At 45.8% G+C, this 21,564-nt stretch overlaps 1 protein-coding gene across 1 annotated transcript in view; it reads left to right on the top strand.

Moving 5' to 3' along the window:
* Positions 1 to 21,564, top strand: part of LOC8036850 (fatty acid synthase) — a 161,213-nt gene that overhangs the window by 22,472 nt on the left and 117,177 nt on the right. Inside the window, exons 2-5 of the mRNA XM_029993281.4 lie at positions 1,829 to 2,155; positions 2,442 to 2,642; positions 11,179 to 11,301; positions 15,418 to 15,651. Coding sequence (XP_029849141.2) covers positions 1,829 to 2,155; positions 2,442 to 2,642; positions 11,179 to 11,301; positions 15,418 to 15,651 — 885 coding nt within the window. The remainder of the gene's footprint in view (positions 1 to 1,828; positions 2,156 to 2,441; positions 2,643 to 11,178; positions 11,302 to 15,417; positions 15,652 to 21,564) is intronic.

The following is a 21,564-nucleotide window of genomic DNA, read 5'->3' as shown; positions in this document are numbered from 1 at the left end:
CATCTTCGGTCGTATACGAAATTCCAATGACATGCGGAAAAGGGTACGTGGGCCAAACGGGCAGATGCGTTAATGAAAGGGCAAGAGAGCACGCGCTATCAGTAAAGAATTCCCCCTCGGGCAACTTAGCTATTCATTGCGACAGATGCCCTTGCGCCCCGGTACTAGAAAAAACAAAAATTCTGGGAAAGCTGAGAAGTAAAATCTCGAGAGAAATCTTCGAGTCATTTAATGTTAGAATGCAGGGGGATGACAAGTGCATTAGTGCCCCGTCAGTGCATCTGACAGACAAAGAATTTGAATTCTTACTTGAGAAGCCCGATTGGGTATATAAATAGTGTGTTTTCAATAAACATTCAGTTGAAAGTAGCGCTTCGTGTTGTGTCACTTACTCTGTCCTTGTCTTGCGCCGCATTTTGTGAAAAAGTTGAATGAAGATTTGCAGACCCCGCTGCATATTTGTTATTTGTTATATTATTTGCTGGGATTTAGTGAATAAAAATCAGCAGTTCAATATGGCAAGACGTCCGTAAAGTCGCAGCAAAATTAATACACGGACATTATTTTCTCTTAATAAGGGGAGGGGGGGGGGGGGGGGCAGGGATAACCTCGGGTCCTCACTACCCCCATACAATTCGACCAATGAAAATAGTTAATTGCGTGAAGATTCTGAACATTATTAATGGTGGCCTTTATTGGCTCGTTGTGAATAATATTTAAACAAAAACGTCAAATCTTTGGCCGTATGAGACGTAATTAAGAGATTATTGTTGAAAACGCCGTCCGACGGCGCCCTCTGGTGTATGCACCAAGGTGCAGAAAGAGGGGCGTGTGCCGGTCTTTGATGATCGGCCTATTCGAGGAAGAAATGTCTAGTTTTTGGTGACATGGAGAATATTATGTCAACAAAATAGGTTCGGGAAATTGTGGGGCCGTTCCAATGTACACTTTCAGTACGTTTTGTAAGTGGCTCAATTCCTTCACTCTTACAACTCCGAGTTTGGAACACGAAGGAAACATAGCGAACATACCACAAAACGTACCCTGTTTTGCTATCCTCTTGCTTTCTTTGTGTTCTGAAATCCCCAAACCCTAGACAAACATGAATAGCTCCTGTTAATGGTCACTCCTTCGTGGGCCGCACACGGGATTGCCATAGTGCGTGAAAAGGGCGATGAGAAACGCTGTTTTTTTTTTCCAAAATAGTCTATTACGTTAGATTAGCTCGCATTGGCCTATGCTCGCATTCGTCTATATATAGAAGAATGCACGTTGGCCTACGCGACCAACGTGCGCGTAGGCCGACGTGAGCATAGCCCAACGTGAGTATAGCCAAATGTGAATATAGCCCAACATGAGCATAGCCTAATGTAAGTATTGTGAGTGTCTAGAATTTCAGTCAGTGTATTGTTTTCCTAACCAGACAGATTTCTGTAAGTGATATTTACGTTCAAAACTACAGCATGGCTATTCAAAATTAAAAATAAAGTAACGCACGATTCACCTAATTAGGTAATTGGCTTTGGATAACTGCCAAAAGAACGTTCGAAAATAGCTACGTGCGAAGCTTGCTTTTTTTTTTTCCCCTAAGATGCCCAGCGTCGAGAGGTATAGCGACCTGCTCCATAGCATTTATTGGGCCAACCTCGGAGATTTTGTGTCCGTGGCATGTAGCCAAAATGACGTCATGTGACTCCATAACGTCCTGTGACAGATATTCACAGAATCCTCGCAGAGTGCCTTTGCCCTCAAAAGGAGGAGCGCGAAGAGCAATGCACTACATTTCGAAGACCTTTGGGAACGGGACAGACATTGTTTTTTCTTGCAGGGCTGCTGGGCCTTCCCGAACGGTCCGGCAAGATCCAGGACCTGTCCCAGTTCGACGCCCAGTTCTTCGGCGTGCACCCGAAGCTGGCGCACGTGATGGACCCGCAGCTTCGCCTGTTGCTCGAGACGTCGTACGAGGCGATCCTGGACGCCGGCTACGACCCAGGCACGCTGCGGGGACGCAAGATCGGCGTCTTCATGGGCAATACCAAGTCCGAGACCGACGAGACCTTCAACGTGCAAACAGACAAGACAGACGGCTACACCCTGGTCGGCTGCTGCCGGGCCATGTTCTCCAACCGCGTCTCCTACTGCTTCGACTTCAACGGTGAGCAACTTCCTCGGGGAGTAGAACCACGGCGTGAATCCCCGACCCTGATAGGCCTATTTTGAATGTCCCGCTATGCGTTGTCTTATTGGATGACTGACGAGACTGGGAGGGAGTCCTTATTCTGCCATTTGAGCCAATATAAGCTCCTCAAGGTCAAAAGGCTTAACTTTTGGGGCTGTTCGTCAAACACAAGGTTGGTGGCAAAGTCCAAACGGCTCCGTAGCTTTGCTGTTTCCGGCATGGGAAGAGATTTGATCGACGGCGTGCCTGGATAATCTTCCAGGGCCGAGCTTCACCGTGGACACGGGGTGTTCGTCGGCCATGACGGCGCTGAGCCAGGCCATGCTGGCGCTGCGCTCGGGTCAGTGTGAGGCGGCCCTGGTCGGAGGCAGCACGCTCACGCTCAATCCCATCGCGGCACTCAACTTGTACCGCCTCGGCATGCTGTCACCGGACGGCAAGTGCAAGGCCTTCGACGCCGACGGTGAGACCACTTTCTGTCGGGACCCGCTTTCGGATGCCCGTTTTACAGCGAAGCTGTTTATGGTTAGGGCTCCTTAGATTTTTGGTGTGCAGTGACTAAAACTGTACGCTCGCACCGCCGCACGCGCACGCCTTCCCCGTATAAAAGACTCGAACTGACCAAACTAAAGCGTTGGGGAACGCCCGTGCAAGATGCCATTTGTTTTAGGCTTTTGCTTCAGAACAGTTACTCCTGCCATAGCCTCCTCGATACTCACAAAGCCTGGCAGTTCGACGAGGGAGCCATGGAGTGGCCGGACGCAGATTTAGAGCGCGAGGATCTGGTAGCACAGAGCACCAAAGAGCCTTTTCTCGGGGAAAAGCTGTGAGCTGACCTCGGCGAAAAGCTGTGAGCTGACTTGGACGTCAGCTCACAGCTTTTGCAGCGGCGAGGACCCGAAACGCACTTTTTCGCTCGGTGAAAGCGTGTTTCGGCGTCTCGTAACAGCGGGCGCCGGTCACGTGGCTCTTTTCTCATCCGTGGTCTGCCGCTCCACCCTTTACTATTTCGGCGGCCCCTTGTCGTGGCGATCTGTCAGGTACTAAAATATTAAGGTGGGCTAGTTGGATATGCATTTTCGAAATAAATAGCGCGAAGGTCAAAAAACAAACTGACGGTACAAGCGCATGTACCGTCAGTTTGTTTTTTTTACCTTCGCGCTATTTATTTCGAAGATCTGTCAGGCTTTGCCAGTTTATAGGAGGCCATACCACAGCATACGCCGGGACGTGCAGCGCGTGGAACACTATTTCCTGCATTCTACTTGGTGCTTGGGTAATTTACCAATAGGTCTATTCATGGCGTAAATAATTCTTGGAGAAGTGGAACAAGGGGGACAAAACAAAAACACAAATATCCAAACACAGCGAGGTGACTGGTGCGCGACCGAAAAAGAATCCGCCAGATCCTGGTATCAAACCAGGAACCTCTCTATTTCCAGTGGAGCGCTCTACCAACTGAGCTAACCAGGAGTTAGACATCAGTAGAGCAAACGGGTTTTCTCCACTTCTGCCAGTCTAGCCCCGACAAGGGTGAACGGCTTGCATTTTTAAGTTTATCATTGATAATGCAATTAAATTCAAAGTTGCAAGTGAGCTGGACAAAAAGGACGAAAATCGTCCCTGGACAAGGGGACAAGGACAAACACAAATATCCATACATATCTAGGTGACTGGTGCATGACTGAAGAAAATCTGCCTGGTCCTGGTATCGAACCAGGGACCTCTTCATTTCTAGTGGGGTGCTCTACCAACTGAGATAACCAGGAGTTATGCGTCAGTAGAACAAATGTTTTTTATCAACTGCCACCAGTCTAACACCAACACGGGTGAACGGCTTGCATTTTTAAGGTTATGACTGATACTTCAATTAAATGCAAAGGTGCAAGCGAGCTGGACAAGAATGACAAACATAATCCCTAGAGAAGGAGAACAAGGAGACAAAGGACAATCACAAACATACAAACACAGGAAACCTTAAAAATTCAAGCCGTTCACTCTTGTTGGTGGCAGCTGATAAAACCCGTTTGTTCTACTGACGTCTAACTCCTGGTTAGCTCAGTTGATAGAGCGTTCCACTGGAAATGGACAGGTCCCGGGTTCGATACCAGGACAAGCGGATTTTTTTGGTCGCGCACCCGTCACCTAGCTGTGTTTGGAGATTTGTGTTTGTCCTTTGTGTCCCCTGATCTCCCTTCTCCAGGGATTATTATCGCCATTCTTGTCCAGCTGGCTTTCAACTTTGCATTTAATTGCCTTATCAATCATAGGTCTATTCAGTAGATTTGCTAACAATAGGCACCATTTTCAAGGACAGTAGATTCTCAGGTACACAGTAAAGGTTTCTCAAAGATTTGCCGCTGTGCGACCGGTGTCGGCCATGTCTACACACACACCGCCCTCTTTTTGTCGTCGTTCCAAGCGCGTGCGTGCCTAGTTTCCTGTCCTTCCGCTCTCCCGGAGTGGCGGTCTCGTCGCGCGTGTCTACTTTCCCCCGTCTCCTCGGGACGTGTCTGTGTCGGCTGCTAAACAGCTTCGCTGGTCATCCATCTTCAAAAAGTGCACTGTCAAAAATCTTTTTGAGAAAAAACCGGTGAATTACTTGGCCGCTCTATTATTAAGAATTTTCCGTTAAAGTAACGTACCATTGTTTTCTGAAAATTTGTAGAAAAAGGCATCAATTTATTGCTTTACGTTTGTTTCTTTGTTTGTTTTTTAAATCACGAGCACATTAGTGAAAATGGCGGGTAACTTGAATAGCGAGCTTGCTGGAAATAACGTTTTGCGTAAAAAAAAAAACAGCTTTAAAAAAAGGGACGGTTCATACTGTCATACTCCAAGGAATAGCCGTTCATATTATCTTCGGAGGAGCACGGTAACCAGAAAATATTCACCGTAGAGCAAACTGTTGAACCCAAGAAAGTGTTTTGCTTCACGAACACCAGATGTGCAAAAGGCATTAGGAGACTGTATGTGCCCTTAAACATACTCGGTGCTCTAACACATTTTACACTTCCAGAGCTGAAAAATGTCTAGGATTCACAAATTCCAAAGCTTCCTTGACCACAAAAAAAAAAACATTTTTGGTTGTTGTGTCCTGCCAAGAAAAAATGTCGAGCAAGTTTTTCGAATGCAATTTCTGAAAACATAGTAAACATAAGATATTGTTCATTTTTGTCCAGACATAGTCTAAAAGTAATTGGTGTTTTGCTGCTCAGCATTTTTTCATTTACTAAAGCGTCTTTGCAACAATAACCTGTAATGAAACCTCAGCATTCTTGATCCATTAGAAAAAAACCTGACTCGAAGCGCGGAAAATAAAGCACTGAACAGAGCTCCTGCACAGATTAGCATTAGAATAATCTTCATGTAGCACAGAAAACAGATCATGTTAAGTACAGCGCAACAATGGACTGTTAACAATTTGTTTCGTGCACTTTTAGGCAGCTCACACTTCTCGGTTGAAATATGCAAATACCAAGCACAGGAGCTTTAGAATAAGTGAGATAGCATGCAGCAAAACAGCAGCGACTTACAGATTCCCACATGCACCGGCGGCCACAGGTGTTGTCAGCTCATGGTGCAGACTGGTCTGGCAATTTTCCAGAGCACCACATGACCTTTGCTGCAACACATTAGCATGCATAAGTGATGCATTCTCACAACATGAATGCCCATAAAGAACAGTTAAGAGCGAAGTCTTCGCGCGAGCCTAACATCCTATGAATACACGGAGTCTATTTAATGAGCTCATTGCATTACGTGGGTGTTGATAAATACTGTGATCAACTAGTTTTTAGTAAAATATTTTGCTATTAACCTCTGGCTCTAACTTTTTCTTTGAGCAAGCTTAGAGGGTGAGAAAAAGAAGATTAAATCTATGGAAAATTTTTATTATATGCTAAAATACGTCGGCAGCTCCTCCCTTGGCACCATGGGAGCATCCAGATGTTGCTTGAACAAGGAAGAGAAAGATGTATGCTTAACCAAAAGTTCTTGTCAGTGTACTCAAAAGTTTAACACGGCAGAGAGTTGGGCGAGTTGGTTAAGCATCTTAATAGGTGGGAACAGCGCAGGAAAAACCGACGAAGGACGAGTAGGTGAGACAGCGCTGTGTCTGTGCACTTCTTCTACTCGTCCTTCGTCGGTTTTTCCTGCGCTGTTCCCACCTATTAAGATACTCAAAAGTGCAAAATAAATCCGCACGTAGACATAATAAATACAAGGGAAATTCAGTAAGTCACAAAAGGCTATTAAAAAAAATGGTACTGCAGTCCGAATAAAACTCTTGTTTTATTTCTCGACATATACTCTCCCGACATTGACATGTTTATCCCATCTCTTTACCAGTGCCCCAAAAACCTCCTGTATTAAATTATTTGGGCTGCTTCTCAGTCACCTGCGTACCTCACAATCTGCAATTTCATCTGTCGCGAAATGTTTTCCGCCAAGGAGAGTTTTTAGCGTACCAAACAAGTAATAGTCGCTTTGGGTGGATTCTTAATAAGTTAATAGAGTTATATTAGGCCTGGCGTTGTCATGATGGCGCAAGATTCCTGCAGTCAATAGGCCTTGATGTTTTTCTTTTTTTTTGCGAATTTCTGCCCGAAGCTTTAACAGAACTTCACAGTATGACTCAGCATTCAGTTTCACCTCGTTTTAGAAAAGGAGCAGCAAAACTGTGAAAATCCCAACACTGTAAGCGTAACCTTGGCAGCTGAGGGCATTGCATTGAAGCACACTTAGTTTAGGGTTGGTAGTGATGAACCCAGGATTCATCCCCAGTAACAATCTTGTTAAGCATGCCTTCTCTTTTTTTTGGCATACCGAAAAAGATGTTACATGGACAGGCCCATTTGATTCTTTTTCTGTTCCTTGGTCAACTGTCTGGACACCCACCGCGAGCACATTTTTCGGAAGTTAAAGGACGGTCATGCATTATGGTGTAGGCTGAACTATAAAAACAGCCAATTTCTGTTGCTACGCTGTCTACTGTTACTATCCAGTCAACTCAAATCACTTCTTCCACCCGTTGCACTGTTGCTTCCGTCACAATCTTAACAGGACGACCAGTTTGCTGCTCGTCAACAACATCCGGCCGCCCTTGGTAGAAGTTCTCAATCCAGTTGTGTACCAGATGACGCGATAAAGACTTCTCAATATAAGCAGGAAACGTTTGGTTGTGAATATGTTTTGCAGGAAGCCCTTTTACCCACAAAAAAACGCACAACAGCATGTTATTCGTCTAGCGTGCACTGCTTGAGCACAGTCGCCATCTGTAAATTGAGCTGCGCATGTGTGCGTCTGTTATCTAGTTATTGCACAGTGAATATTATTGATATCATTTTGTTGCCACCTATTGACGTATTTGGTAACTAGTCACTACTTATATCAGATGTTTCATATACGTTTGTGACTTACTGACTTTCCCTCGTAAATAAGGAGCATGCAGGGTTCACCCAGAGGGTAACTCACTTTGTTCAAAGAACACCACATTGGCCGGAAACGCAAACGGCCTCTTGTTCAACGGCAGCCTTCTGTTGTAGGTACCTGTGCATATCGGAAGCCCGATCTTAGTCTGATTTCACCCTTGCGGTGGCTACGATTAACCCTAGCTGTCTTAGTCTAACACAGATGCCTTGGCCGGACAGACACACAAAAGCGTGACACAAGACCACTATAGAAACAGGAAATAGGGTGAGCAATGAAACGCACAACCCAGATAGGCATTAATTGCTCACCTTAAAACACTTGCCATAAGCGGCCAAGAGTAAACTTCTGCCCTTGATTGGCTGGTGCTTGCTGTCAAGACCTGCATGTATCAGAAAGAACCCAGTCTTAGTTGAATTGGTGTGTTTTTGTATAAGAGCGACAACAAAATACTAATGCAAGACCACTACACATAAGAAATGGCATCCAAGAGGAATGGAACACAAAACTCATATAGGCGGGCAATAGCTCACCTTAAAAATACTTGCTCTTGGTGGCCGAGAACAAACTCGTGTTCCTGATCGGCAGCCATTTGCTGCGAAGAATACCTGCACATATTTTAAAGAACCCAGTCTTAGTCTAATACAGATGCTTTGGCCGGACAGAGACACAAAAGCGTGACACAAGACCACTATAAAGACAGGAAATAGAGTGTCTGTGAGGAATGAAACACACAACTCAGATAGAATCAACCACTCACCTTGAAAACACTTGCCATGAGCGGCAAAGAGCAAACTTCTGGCCTTGATTGGCTGGTGCTTGCCACCAAAACCTGCATGTATAAGAAAGAACCCGGTCTTAGTCAAACTTGGGTGTTTTTGCAGAAGAGAGACAACAAAATACTAATGCAAGACCACTATACATAGGTAATGGCATCCAAGAGGAATGGAACACAAAACTCATATAGGCCGGCAATAGCTCACCTTGAAAATACTTGCTCTTTGTGGCCGAGAACAAACTCGTGTTCCTGATCGGCAGCCATTTGCTGCGAAGAATACCTGCACATATTCTAAAGAACCCAGTCTTAGTCTAACACAGATGCTTTGGACGAACAGAGACACAAAAGTCTGATACAAACCACACAAAGCAGGAAATTGTGTCTGTGAGAAATGAAAACAGACCCAGGTGGAGAGGCTCATTCTCAGTTTCACCTTAGTTAAATAGTATGGCTTATCTTGCTAAAAGAAAATAAAAATGTGTGTCAAATGTAATGGTCAGCATTCCCAAGTTGCATCCCTCCTTCATGCCCCGACCATACCACCATATTATAGCTGAGTGCAGTGACAAATGGTCCCAGGTGATGCGACCCAACCGTATATGGCCTTACGATGTGGAGTGACCAATGCCACCCCCATGCTTCGTGAAGGAGCCAGCGAGCGAGTTGTGACCTGCTAGAGCTGTGTAAGCCACGGGTTTACAGCCTGCAAAGCATGGGAAGATGCCCCTTTCTTTCCAGAGCTTGCAATAGCTCACCGAGAAGCTATTGAAAGCACTGGGGAGCCACACGGTGTGGATTAAAGCGCTTCTGAATGTTAATTAGGGTGTAAATTACACGTCGATACGTTAAAACTTAAAAAAAAAAACGAGTATATATCTATGTAATACGAATGGCGAAAAAAGAAGTCTTTAGGTGGGATCGAAGCCAAAGCTCCACGGTACTTGAATTTAGTTCCCCGAGACACCCTATTGTCTGATACAGGGATTATTTTAAAACATTCAGGTGTTTAAATGTTAAACAACTCTTTTTACAAAAAAACCAAAACAAAAAAAAAAAAAGCACAGGCACATTTCAGGGGAAAAGTTAAGAAAAGGAAATATACCTTTAGGTTCAGTGAAGTTTGATGGCAGGGTTCGGGACTCGAGCAGGAATGCCGTTAACCTTTGTGTTACCTCAGGCGATTCTAGGTGCCTTCGCTAGGGTTTTTCTAATGGAAGTACCTGTAAGAAAAGTGGAAGAAACACATGTGCATAACGCTCATTATTCATGAGAAAATTTTCAACATCCAAAACGACCCAAATTATGACGATGGAAACTTATCTTCTCAAGAAACGAGGCTGCAACGTACCGTTTGATGGCACAAATGCGCGTATTTTTCCCGTCGTGTTTTTGAAGTGTGGAATGGATCATGATTTTTTTTCCTCTTGCCTTTCTTTGAATGAGAACGGCGTGCCTTTCGAACACCCGGTCCATATTGCACTCTGGCTGCACGCTTGCGCTTGAGGAGCGCGGGACGCACTGAAGCATGTTCGAAGGTCGCACTACAAAGTAGGGAAAACTACACTAATGCGCTTTGTGCGAGTGAGTTGTACGGCCAGGATAAGTCGACTAATGAACACAAAATTGTTACTGTTTTATTTAGTGAAAATACACAAAATAGAAAATAGGCGAAAGCCACTAAATCGGCTATTATCACAAAGACTGAGCGCTGGGAAGCTTAGCAGTGCGCTAAAGTTAACACTCGTACAACAGGCGCGAGGTGAGGGCAAGAAAACGCGGATAAGAAAAGATATTACCACACGGGCACGTTATCGCGTCGGTATAGCCTTGCTCCTGCTGCACGAGAGGTACCTTTAGCGCTCCACTCCTCCGAGTGTTCCTAAAATCGACTGGCTTGGTTTTCGATGACGCTCGGAGAGTTTCTAACTTAAACCACGCATTTATTTTCAATAATGAAACAAAGTGGGCGTCTCCCGGCCTCTCTTCAAACTGCAATCATTCCCGAGGCAACGACCTGGCACTGCTTCACTGTGGTTTAACGGTGCAACAAGAATGACATTCGTGCGTGTATATCTGTGTGTAGATACGTATGTGGAAGCAATAATGTATTGCAAGCAAGTGATAATCTAAACATTTTAATAGACAACTTAGCATACTGGGTCTGGGCCCATAAGCCCATGCAGGCTTTGTCCAGTCCCGCTAATTAAACTTCTTTAATCTTCTCCCCATCGACAATAAAATTATTATTATTATTATTAGTTGACATGTTTTACTGATCGCGACGCACCCTACACTATGTCCGCCTTGCCGTATAACTCGCACGAATACACCGCAATAGTCGCGGGATAACTGAAGATCCTCCCAGTCGTTCTCAAATCTAACCTTGTCAGTAGTCGGTTGGGGCTTCTAGCCTCTACGCGGTGTTCGTAATGGACCTTTATTTACTAGCTACTGCGTCGATTATCCGATCGATTATCCGACCATATTTCGAGCGTCGACTTTGCGCCTGCATTGGGTACACGAGCGCTGCGTTAGCGCTCGGCGTCAACTCGGATCCAATCGCACGCGTCGGGCAGCTAGCCGTGCCTCGAAAATATGCCGCCGCCGGTGTTCCCAACTTATCCGGAGATTATTTATTGAATGCGTGGAACTTCGCGTTTGCTTTTGATGGCTTTCCAAATGCTCTGGGAGCTCTTGACGGCCCTTGGGGAAAGACACCCCTCCGGTAGGTGTTCGTGCGTGCCTTGGAAGAGTCGGATTGGAGCCCCATGCGGTCGTGTTCTCTTCCCAGGCAAGGGCTACGTGAGGAGCGAGACCGTGGGCGTGTTTTTCCTCCAACGGATCTCGCAGGCACGCCGCATCTACGCCAAGCTGGTGCACGTCAAGGCCAACGCCGACGGCTTCAAGGACGAAGGTAAGCGCCGACCCCGAAGAAACTCTTGGTGAATTCGCGTGGTCGCCTCTCTCCTCCAACCTTGATTCAGCAGAGCGTTCCCTCTTCGCCGCCAGCGCTACTCGGGACCCTTTTCAGCCGATCACAACTGCTGGCTTCTGAGCGCTCCGAGATTCTCAGACCAGTAATGGAAGTAAAACTTGTTAATTTTAATGATGCATTTAAAATTAAAAAAATTTTTACAGCGTACGGTGGCCGATTGAGCAAAATTTACGCTCGCAACGTGATGAAATAGCGGGTATGACGTGAATTGTTTTCCGCATCAACATGTAAAAAAAAAAAAAAAAAAAACAGCAGTTTGCCACTTCATATTTGCAGAACAGAACGTAAGCCAATGCTTGGAAAGAGTTGTTAACTCGTCGCATTTTTCACAGTGAACTCGCTGCGACAGTGACCATGCGTACGGCAGAGCAGGCAAATATGAAATGGTTAATAAACCGTATTTTTCTCACGGCGAAATATTGTACAAGCAGTATATAACACATATCACCAAGTGACACAAATGACTTTGCATTAGATTCGGCTTTCCCTTTATTTTACAAGACAAACCTTTGAACGCACATTTCCAAACCTGAAAATTTCTTGAAGCGACCACAAAACCCGGCAAAACAGCGGCGAGCTCAGCGAGCCGTTTCTTCGTCGGTTAGGCTTAGCGGAATCACCTCCACGAGATTAATGATCTCGTAAAAGCACTGGGAATACTTCACACGTCCACTTTTCCTGTTACGGTCACAAACAAATGTCGTCCCGTCCGTTGTAATCCTCGCACCGTCGAATGCACAAGCACTTTGTAGAACCACATAGCAATCGCCGCCATGCCGTACTCCGCACACCACCACAGACCACTGCCGGCCATCGTCAACAAAACCACGTGATCCCCGTCCAAGTACCACGTGACGCCTGCGCCGCTCCGCACTCCGACCGCTACAGACGGAGCGCCAGGGAGCGCTCTGAGAGGGAGAGGCACCCTCGGAATGAACCAGCCGATCAGGCCACAGCACTCTCGTTCCACCACTCGATTTCGCGCGCTCTGGCAAGAGCGCTCGAGAGCGCGCAGAAAGAACCACGCGAATTCGCCGTCTGGCTGTTTCGGGGACACGCTGCCCACTCTGGATATTTGTCGTGTACTTGGCCACTTCCTAGAAGACGCTCTCGCCCTCAAACGTCATAACATCATCGCGGCGTCGTCCAGCTTTTGTCAGCGTTGCCTTGCAGCGTGTCTCGATACAACGAGCGCGTCGCTAGCATAAGGCCGACGCCAATGTGGACACGCGTGCCGCTTTGCGGCGACTCTCGTCGAGGTTCAGCATGCTTTCCGCTTAGGGCTACTTTCGCCGTCTCTTGCATTCCCGATGAGCGCGCATACGCTCTGCATCCTTCTGCTTCTTAAGAGCCGTGGGGTCACAAGTGTAATGCGCAGTTGACACACGTGCAACCAAGTACGACCGAGAGAGACAGGACCGGTTATTAAGCCTCTTGCGACGGCGGAGGACTGGGTCCGCTGCTGCGGAGCAGGTCTTGCGACGCCGTAAAAGGCTTAAAAACCGGCCTCGTCTCTCTCGGTCGTACTCGGTTGCACAAGTGCGTAAACGGTACCTAAGGCGAAGCGTTTGAAGGCACCGTCTCGCCACGGAGCGGGATGCAGACATTTCGGTGTAGGACTTTTCGGTGTAGGGCGTTTCGGCGCGGTCTTTTTGGTGCACGGACTTTTCGGTGTACGGACATTTCGATGTGGGACATTTCAATGTACGGGCGTTTCGGTGTACGCACTTTTCGGTGTAAATATGAGTTTCGATTTGTTTTCCCAAATTTCAAGGAACACGACGTAAAGTAGCATTAATTCCAACGGGCTGTATTTGGGGAGTGAGAAGAGAAGTCCGAATTCTGTCGGCTTGCAATGCATCAGAAACTTATCCTATTTCTCATAATATCATGTGCTTGCCGTGTATTATTCCATCGCTCTACTAGGTGCCGTGATTTTTCCCAAAATAAAAGATGTCTGAAAACATAGCAACGTTTCCGTTCTCGAGCAACCCAAACATATATCGACGTAAATACCGAATATCCGAATTAACGCACTCTGATTATTTTTTTTTTCTTCAGAAGTGGATCGCTCTTTGCCAATAAAACTAACTGTATGCTGTTAGCAAGCGTTTTGCGAGAGTTGTAGTATAACATATGACTAAAAACCGCGAGACTGGGACAAGAAGGGACGGACAAACACGAGCCTTTGTGTTTGTCCGTCCCTTCTCTTCCCAGTCTCGGGGTTTTTAGTCAAATGTTTTACCACCAGCAGCTCGTTTGAGCCCTAATCTCTTGCTCACAGTTGTAGTATTTTGCGAAAAGGCTAATTAATAAAATTTTAGGACAAATCGCCTCATTTTTCGAACCTTGTGTTAAAAGCCGAAGTGTCAATGGAAAACTTTAGTGCTCTTTGAGAAAAACACGAATTAGCTGTTCGCAACGTGATACCGTTAACGTGCTTTTTTTTCTGACCAATAAAAACGCCAGTGAAACACGACAAATACCCCGATAACGCGCCCGCTGGACACAATTTCGATTGTCACGGGTTTTCTTTATAGGATGAAAAACACAAAGAAGCACGCAAGACGAATGCACCACGCTTAATTTTTTTTTCGTAAGCAAGCCCCTTATGTTTTATATACCAGGTGTTTCAGCGAAAGCTTTAACTAATTTCCAACAATATAATTGTTGGAAAAAATATTCTTGAAAGCCAGCTTTAAATCGCGAAGTCACTATCAATTGCAAAAGATATAAAAATTCACTATCTAATGCTCTAAAATTTGCAAAAACTTTATATTTAGTAACTTCTGGGTCCATATCGAAAATGAAATATTGAAGGCTACCGCCATAGAGGGCTAGATCAATTTACGGAAAGTAAAAAGAAGGAACCGGCTTGGAGATATTCGCCGCCATATTTTCCGCTGAAATAAGTGTGATAAGACAGTTGCATGAAGTGATAGTGCAATGAATGAACCAATAATACAACTATCATGCAGAAACATTTCAAGCTTTACGGAAAAAACGGTGAGTGTACCGGCGAGGTGGTAGATGTTGACCATGATGAAAATAACCCGAGACTGTGGTAAAAGACGGGAACTTCGTGGAAGAAAAATTACGCAGGAACAAGGACGTCTCAAAATTCCACGAAGTTGCTCATCTTTAACTCGGGCAATTTTTAATGTTCTCAATCTTCTTGCTGTTGGGGCCTTTCCTACAGGGATTACCAACATTACAGCCAATACCTTTACAGAAGACGCCAAGAACGCCTCTATCGAACAAACACGTAAATGCAATATGATACCTCTAGTGCGCATATTGGAAAAGAGACACCGGCAAACAAACCATTAGGTCCAACGTCTCCAGTCCTCAAGCGGGATGGTGCTGCACCTAACACAGTCACTTAGGTCGTATATCAGTAAGTGATTGTAAATGAATCACCATATCTACAAAATTATAAATAGCGAAAAAAAAACGTTTCTAGCTAAAATAGTGCGTATTACGGTAGTAAAAAACTATTGATTTCGATTGCTTGTGCACCGATACGTCCTTCACAAAAACGTCCTAGACCCCAGTAGAGAAAGTGTGTCAAAGATGCGCTCCCATTTTCGACAAACACCCTGGCATGGTGCTGGTGGAACCGTCCTTATTCGCAAAAGTGTCGGCTTTCGCGTGCGAGAGGAAGTGCCGTCTCTTGAAAGTTCAGTCAGAAGTGTTGATGACGTAATTTAATGCTGCGACGCTTGTGTTTTCTTGTAAAAAATAGTCGTGCAATAAAAAGAAGAAAGGCCCTCGATAGTTTAGTTGGTAAAGCACCGGACTCACAATCTCGAGGTCGTGGGTTCAAATCCTGCCGGAGTTTTCTTTAGGGTCTTTTTTATGGGTCCCCGAGGGCGTAGTAGCGCTTTTTGGTGTTGGTTTTTCGTTACAATCAAATGTTACAAATTTCCGTGAAAATCGGCCGATGAAACGGATTTTGTGTTAAAACAAGAGTAACTTCGTTTGGGGGATGCCCCGTACTTGGGGTGCAGGGCGGTGCTTCTTCCCTCGTTGCAGGCGCCACGTTTCCCTCGGGCCGTGCCCAGGAGGCACTCCTGCGGGACGTGTACGAGGAGGCCCGGGTCGACCCCCGCTCGGTGTCGTACGTCGAGGCGCACGGCACGGGCACCAAGGCGGGCGACCCCCAGGAGTTGAGTGCCATCAGCAACGTCTTCTGCGGCGAGGGACGCAAGGAGCCGCTCCTCATCGGCTCCGTCAAGTCCAACATGGGCCACTCCGAGGCCGCCGCCGGTGAGCGCCCCTCCCGCCCCTGGACAGGCTGCCCGACCCCGAACAAAGTTTTTAGGTCGGTTGACAAGCTGCACGAAAAGATGACGTTCGAAAACGGTTCTTCTATGTCGCCTGCACGCGAGCAGATACAAGCGTATAGCGATCCTATTGAAAGAACCGGCTTTAATCTGGTCCCAGCTTCATGCTGGGTCATTGCTCCAGCATGCCCAGCTTGGTATGCTGGTTGATCTGGTCCCAGCTTCAAGCTGGGTTATTGCCCCAGCATGGCCAGTTTGGCATGCTGTCATGCCGGTTAAGCTCATAAACTTCCCCAGCGGTTTAAATTTATACACGGGATATACAAGCCAAACTCTTCACAAAAGCCAACTCCGCACCCAATTTTTTTTTTTCGTACTCGCAGTTTGCTCATATTAGCTAATATGCTCCACATGCTCGGCACTGACACATTACTAAGCGGCCCACAGACACAGGATCTCGGTGCAAAACAAACAATACTATTAAAACTAGATTGTTTATCTCTCAAAATGAAAAATACTATACACACGCCAAAAACAAGCCGTAAAATTAAAAAATACTACACGGATGAGAGAAGCGAACCTACATCTCGTAGTGATTGGGGCGAAGCCGCCTCCTGCATAGTCGGTAGAGGCGAGAAATCCGTGTGGCTTGGATGGCATTGGCGATGCTCCTCGGCACCACCATCCTTCACGAGCACACACACGTTCGAATACATGAAGCGACGCCTCAGTCGGGACGTCCGACCTCTTCCCGCGCTCAACGCACTGCCGTTCGCTGTCTCCTCAAAACGAGCGTTGCTCGCACTGCCGTCCGAGCAGTCTCCGTACAGAGCACACGGTCTTCGCTTCGAAATGGACCTTTTGTAGAAACATCGTTTCGAGAGTAAATTGATCTAGTACCTTCTCTCTTCCTTCTGGCCGAGTAGAGAGGGAAGATGGTTTCTTTGTGTCAACTTCAGGGCAGGAGACAACATGATGGGGACAAACGCGGGTGGGGGGAGCCATATCTAGGTCACAGTGGCTCAATGGGCAAACAAGATGGAGCTGACGTTTTTTTGTGCCAGACGGGTGGGAGTGGCCTTGCGCGGGTCTGAAGCACTAAGTCGCATACCAAACACGAGAAGAAAAAGCACAGGAAGTGGCCTCGTTCCAGCCCAAGCCGACCTTGGCGCGAGCGCTTCGTGCAGGGCCACTTCGACCAGCTCTAGCTGACTTTGGCGTGCGCGCTCCCAGCAAGACCAGCACGATTAGGAGTTTGACCAGCTTCAACACGTTGGTTCCATCGAAGACCGGTTTGACCAGTTATGACCAGTTTGGCTCCCAGCCACACCAGATTGAATCTAAATCTACATTTTAGTTAGACCATGCTTTTTTTTACTTAAACCAGACTGGCCAGCTCAAATTCTAACTGGCCCAGCTTAAACCAGCTTGATTGCCAGTTAAACCAGTTTGCTTACCACACTGACCAGTTTGACCAGCTTAATTACCAGCATGACAACGTAGATTTTCTCGCTGTTTTTTTTGGTATAGGATCCTATCGCTAGCGCTCCTACAGGTGACGGCCGGAGAAGGATGATTTTTGTACGACCCTTTTTAACTGTTCTAAAGCAAAAGCCTAAAACAAATGGCATCTTGCACGCGCGTTCGTCAACGCTTTGGTTTGGTGATTTACTTCGAATATTTTATACGGGGAAGGCGTGCGCGTGAGCCAGCTCCGGTGGTGCGAGCGTTGAGTTTTTCGCCATGCACACGAAAGATCTGCGGAACCCTAGCCATAAACAACTTCGCTGTAACATGCATGTTCGTCGTGAGCCTTTCGAGGGCGCTCGCAACTCCGCGGCGAGGCGGTACGAGGACACGCGAGAGAAACGCGGTTTTCCTGCCAATTCAGCCTCTTATCTCGACCAAAACTCGGCAGCCCAGGCCCTGCTGGCCTTATCACGGGGATCATTTTTATAGGGCGTCGATTACGAAGAGAAATGGACAGCGGCAGACCGCTATCGTCTGTTTTCGCGTTAAAATGACCCTGGTGTGAAGTGTCTCGTCGTTCTCGAGTGGAAGTTGAGATCTTTATTCTGTCTCCGTATGATCAGATAACGGCCATATCGGCTGTGCACCCCCGTCAGTGTCCAAGAGGACGCTATCTTTGGGCACAACTTCAGAAACAAAAAAAGCTGTCATCTTACTGCTTTGTGCCTTGCGACTTTAGTTGAGGAAGAACTTCTCGAGAACGGTTATTCGGTGAAGGACAATAAACTCTGAGCAGGACGAAAAGCTAGAGGCAGCACAAATACAAAGAAAACACAGCTTAATTATGTTTATTTTATTTCATCTTTGTGTTATTTTTATATAATTATGTATTTGTTATTTTTGTTTCTTTTTAAATGTTTTATACCTTATTTTATTTATTCGATATTTTTAGTTTTTTTTGTTATTTTTGTTTAATATTATTTGTTTTCATTTCTATTTATTTGTAATTTACTTTTTATTTTTTTATTATTTGTTTTTATTTCTATTTATAATTTGTATTTCTTTTATGTTCTGCTGTCTTTTTTATTATTTACATCTTAAACCGGAAAGTGATACAATTGTCTTTATATGTCTTGGAAATGCCTTGAATGCTTTACCTCGGAAACAATTTCGAGCCAGAGCAATCTCCGGAACCAGGGATCGTGAGACTCGATGGCAAAGCTGAACCGATCGCAAACTTGGAACCAAGCGACCGAACACATAGCAGGAAACAAAGCACGAGCAAAACACGCTCTTCAAATGCCAGCAAATGACCGGAGGGATAGCCTCAAGTGCGCCAACGTTTATGCCTCCTCTTGTCCTCTCTTTTCAACGTATTCTCTCAAAGGCACGTCACGCTTGGAGCAAGCAGAGTGCTAGTAAGGTCGTCTGGATTTTACACACAGACCCCACCTTTTGTTCGAAGCTAGAGGGGTTCTGTCAGCAGAAAATTGTGACGGCAATGATCAATCAATCTGAACCGACGATCTCCACAGATCACCGCATCAAAAAGTTCTGGTATGAAAATGCGAGAGCGTGTTTTCAAGCGAGCGTAGGCACTCCCTCGGCCAAGGAAGCTGGACCCTGCTGGCTTTATTGACCTGCAGTTACCTACATTGGGTTTCTCCAAAGCCCCTTGTCCGGCTGTTGTGGCTCAACTTTTGCTCCCAAGCTCGTTTAAAGCTGTTTCTTTCATCTCCGTCCAAGTGCGAGCATTGTTTCATCCTCGGAATCCTCGAACTCAGCTTTCTGCCGGATGGCGCTAGTTATTTCTAAACTGATGAATTCTGATTCTGGAATCTTCACCTTGGTACGTCAAGAAAGGCTTGAGCTGATGCGGAAATTGGGCAAGACAACAAAGTTTTAAAGCTGTTTCGTGGACATTCTCTAGTGTTGTGTGTGTTTCCGTCTCGACCTTTTTCATTCTTTGTTTTTTATGAGGGACAGAGGCTGCTGTCCTCGAGTCGACGTTTCTCCTGGGCGTGCACGTTTGTCGTTCCCTAGCGTACTCATCTACAAGTTTGGCTGCCTGAACAACTTATGGTTTGGTTGTTAGGGGTATGCTGGATCGTCGAGACAAATTCGGAAAATTCACCATATTCGGGAGAAGAGACAGAGGCAAAGATAAAGTGAATATCGACCGTTTTTTGTGCTTTGCTCGGTCTGTCACAACATTTTCCTGGCTTACAGGTTATCTGAACGTCTTGGCAATGCTTTAAATTTGTGTCTTGTAGCGATACAACGCAATGATTTGCTTGGGCAACTTTCCGGCGCGTTGCCATTCGAGTATCGCTGCCCTCCAGTCATATTCTCTACTTAATTTGTGAGCAAGTTGCGAATTGTTCATCATGCGGTGGCCGAGTGTCAAATTACGTGGCCGCAGAAGCGCAATGTGGTCGGTTAGCTTCAAAGTAATATTGAGAGACGAAATCTGGGAGGCGTCCGGATTTATCTTGACGGCCCTGTGCAATGCCGGCCAACGTGTGAAATCTGACGAATCGCGGCGGTAAAAATTACAAACTTAATGTGGGATGCGTCGTGAGCCAAGCATGCCGCCAAACTAAAGCACGGAAGGTGCCAGCTCTACAATATGTGGTATAAGGTTTAAAAGCGCAAATAGACAGGGAAAATAGAAAATAGCACAAACGACAGGGACAAGTGTGTGAGTCCCCCTTTGTTTCTAAAACTTTTCTGCACCCATTGTGTTGCCTATCCCGAATTTTTTTAAAGCAAACTTAGATGGCACCAGTTAAGGCGCTTCTTGAAATTCATAAATATCGCAGCAGAATGTGATTTTGACAAAAGTCATCAAAAGTAGAGCATTCCCCTATGCCTTCTTATTCGCATATTACCGGCTTTCAACGTACTTGCCAAAAATACCTTCGAAAGACTAAATATTGGGCGTATATCTATAGAGTACTTGGAGCGTCCGCTGAGTGTCCGCCGGGCATTGCGTATACGTGTTCAGTATCGGTGAAATACCATGGTTTGCGCTTCTATTAAAGAGCTTTCGTAGACCGGGTTTGCACCTCCGCTAACGCTAGATCGGTCATCTATGCCGGAGCATAGGTCGCTGAAACGAACATGGCTGCCGTCTTCGCTGCGAACCATGCCAAGGCAGAAATATACTATGACCGATCTGGCATTAGCGGAGGTGCAAACCGGGTCTACGAACGCTCTCTATTGATAAGCGCGCAAACATGGTATTTCACCGACACTGAGCACCAAATTATCAAGCAGTATTGCTTCATCACTCGACGCCAAAATAGCACCCCAAGCTTGCAGCGCAAGACCTCGCAGAATGCTTTCAAAAGCATTCGGCGACGACTTCGCGAGCTCAGAATATTCGAGAATTCGGCTACAGTAGCTTTGCCAAAGTACTACAAAACTTTAACGCCGGCCATCCACTCGCCCAAACTCTCTACCAGCCCATAAGCCAGTAAACTTACAAAGCGCTTGCTACGTGTATATTTACTTTCTATGGTGGAAGGATCGTCCGCATTATTTTTATTCGTTTGACTGCTTGAACTGAAATTGAAAATCACTGGGCCTCTTAAGACTTCAATCTCCAACAAGCTACACTCTAAAAAAAAGGGTATCATGGGGTTCACCCATAGGGGGTGTAAGTGCTTGTGACGTATACTACACCCTTTGGGGGAATACTTGTACACCCCAAATATGGGAGTATGTGTACACCCGTTGGTGTGGTGCACATGTCAGAGTGTCGAACCGATATTTTTATTGGTTCGGTTCGGGTTCGGGTTCACGGCTTTCGGTTCAGTTCCGGTTCAGTTCCGGGGCGCAAAAAATAACGGTTCAAACCGGTTCGAACCGGTTTGAACCGGTTTGAACCGCTAAATTGAGAATATATTTTCCGCGTTGCTCTGTCAATAGGCGCTATTTAGGCCGTGAAACTAACTGCTGTAAACGATCTGATTTTTGCAAGGACCTATTTTTGAGAATTTCGCGAATCGCCTACAATTCGCGAAAAATGGGTCCCCCTCGAACAATTTCGGTAAAATGTAAACAGATTGAAATTTATATTGAGATTCCACCGCGTCGAGAAAATTACAACCCGCGAATTATTCCAAAACTTCAGCTTTGACCTAAATTGCGAAATATTGAGCCCACGAAAAATAGTCGTTTACAGTATATAGTTTTTTTTATTGTTTGTTCAATTCAGTTTTATTCTCAGGTACCAAAATTATAAAATTCTGTTATTTATTCCTACACAACAAGAAAGGAAAATCTACATTAACATACAAAACGTCGTGTTTATACGACTCAACATCCCTTCGTTTACCAGAGTCACATATATTGTACCTGAATCGAAATGTTTTCGGAAGTGAAGTAGGTTGCCTAAAATACCCGTGATTGGTACAGCTTT

The sequence above is a fragment of the Ixodes scapularis genome, unplaced genomic scaffold, assembly GCF_016920785.2.
Source record: "Ixodes scapularis isolate PalLabHiFi unplaced genomic scaffold, ASM1692078v2 PGA_scaffold6__148_contigs__length_123643588, whole genome shotgun sequence".
Classification (NCBI taxonomy): domain Eukaryota; kingdom Metazoa; phylum Arthropoda; class Arachnida; order Ixodida; family Ixodidae; genus Ixodes; species Ixodes scapularis.
The sequence above is the reverse complement of the archived record's forward strand: the minus strand, read 5'-3'. Positions and strand labels throughout refer to the sequence as shown.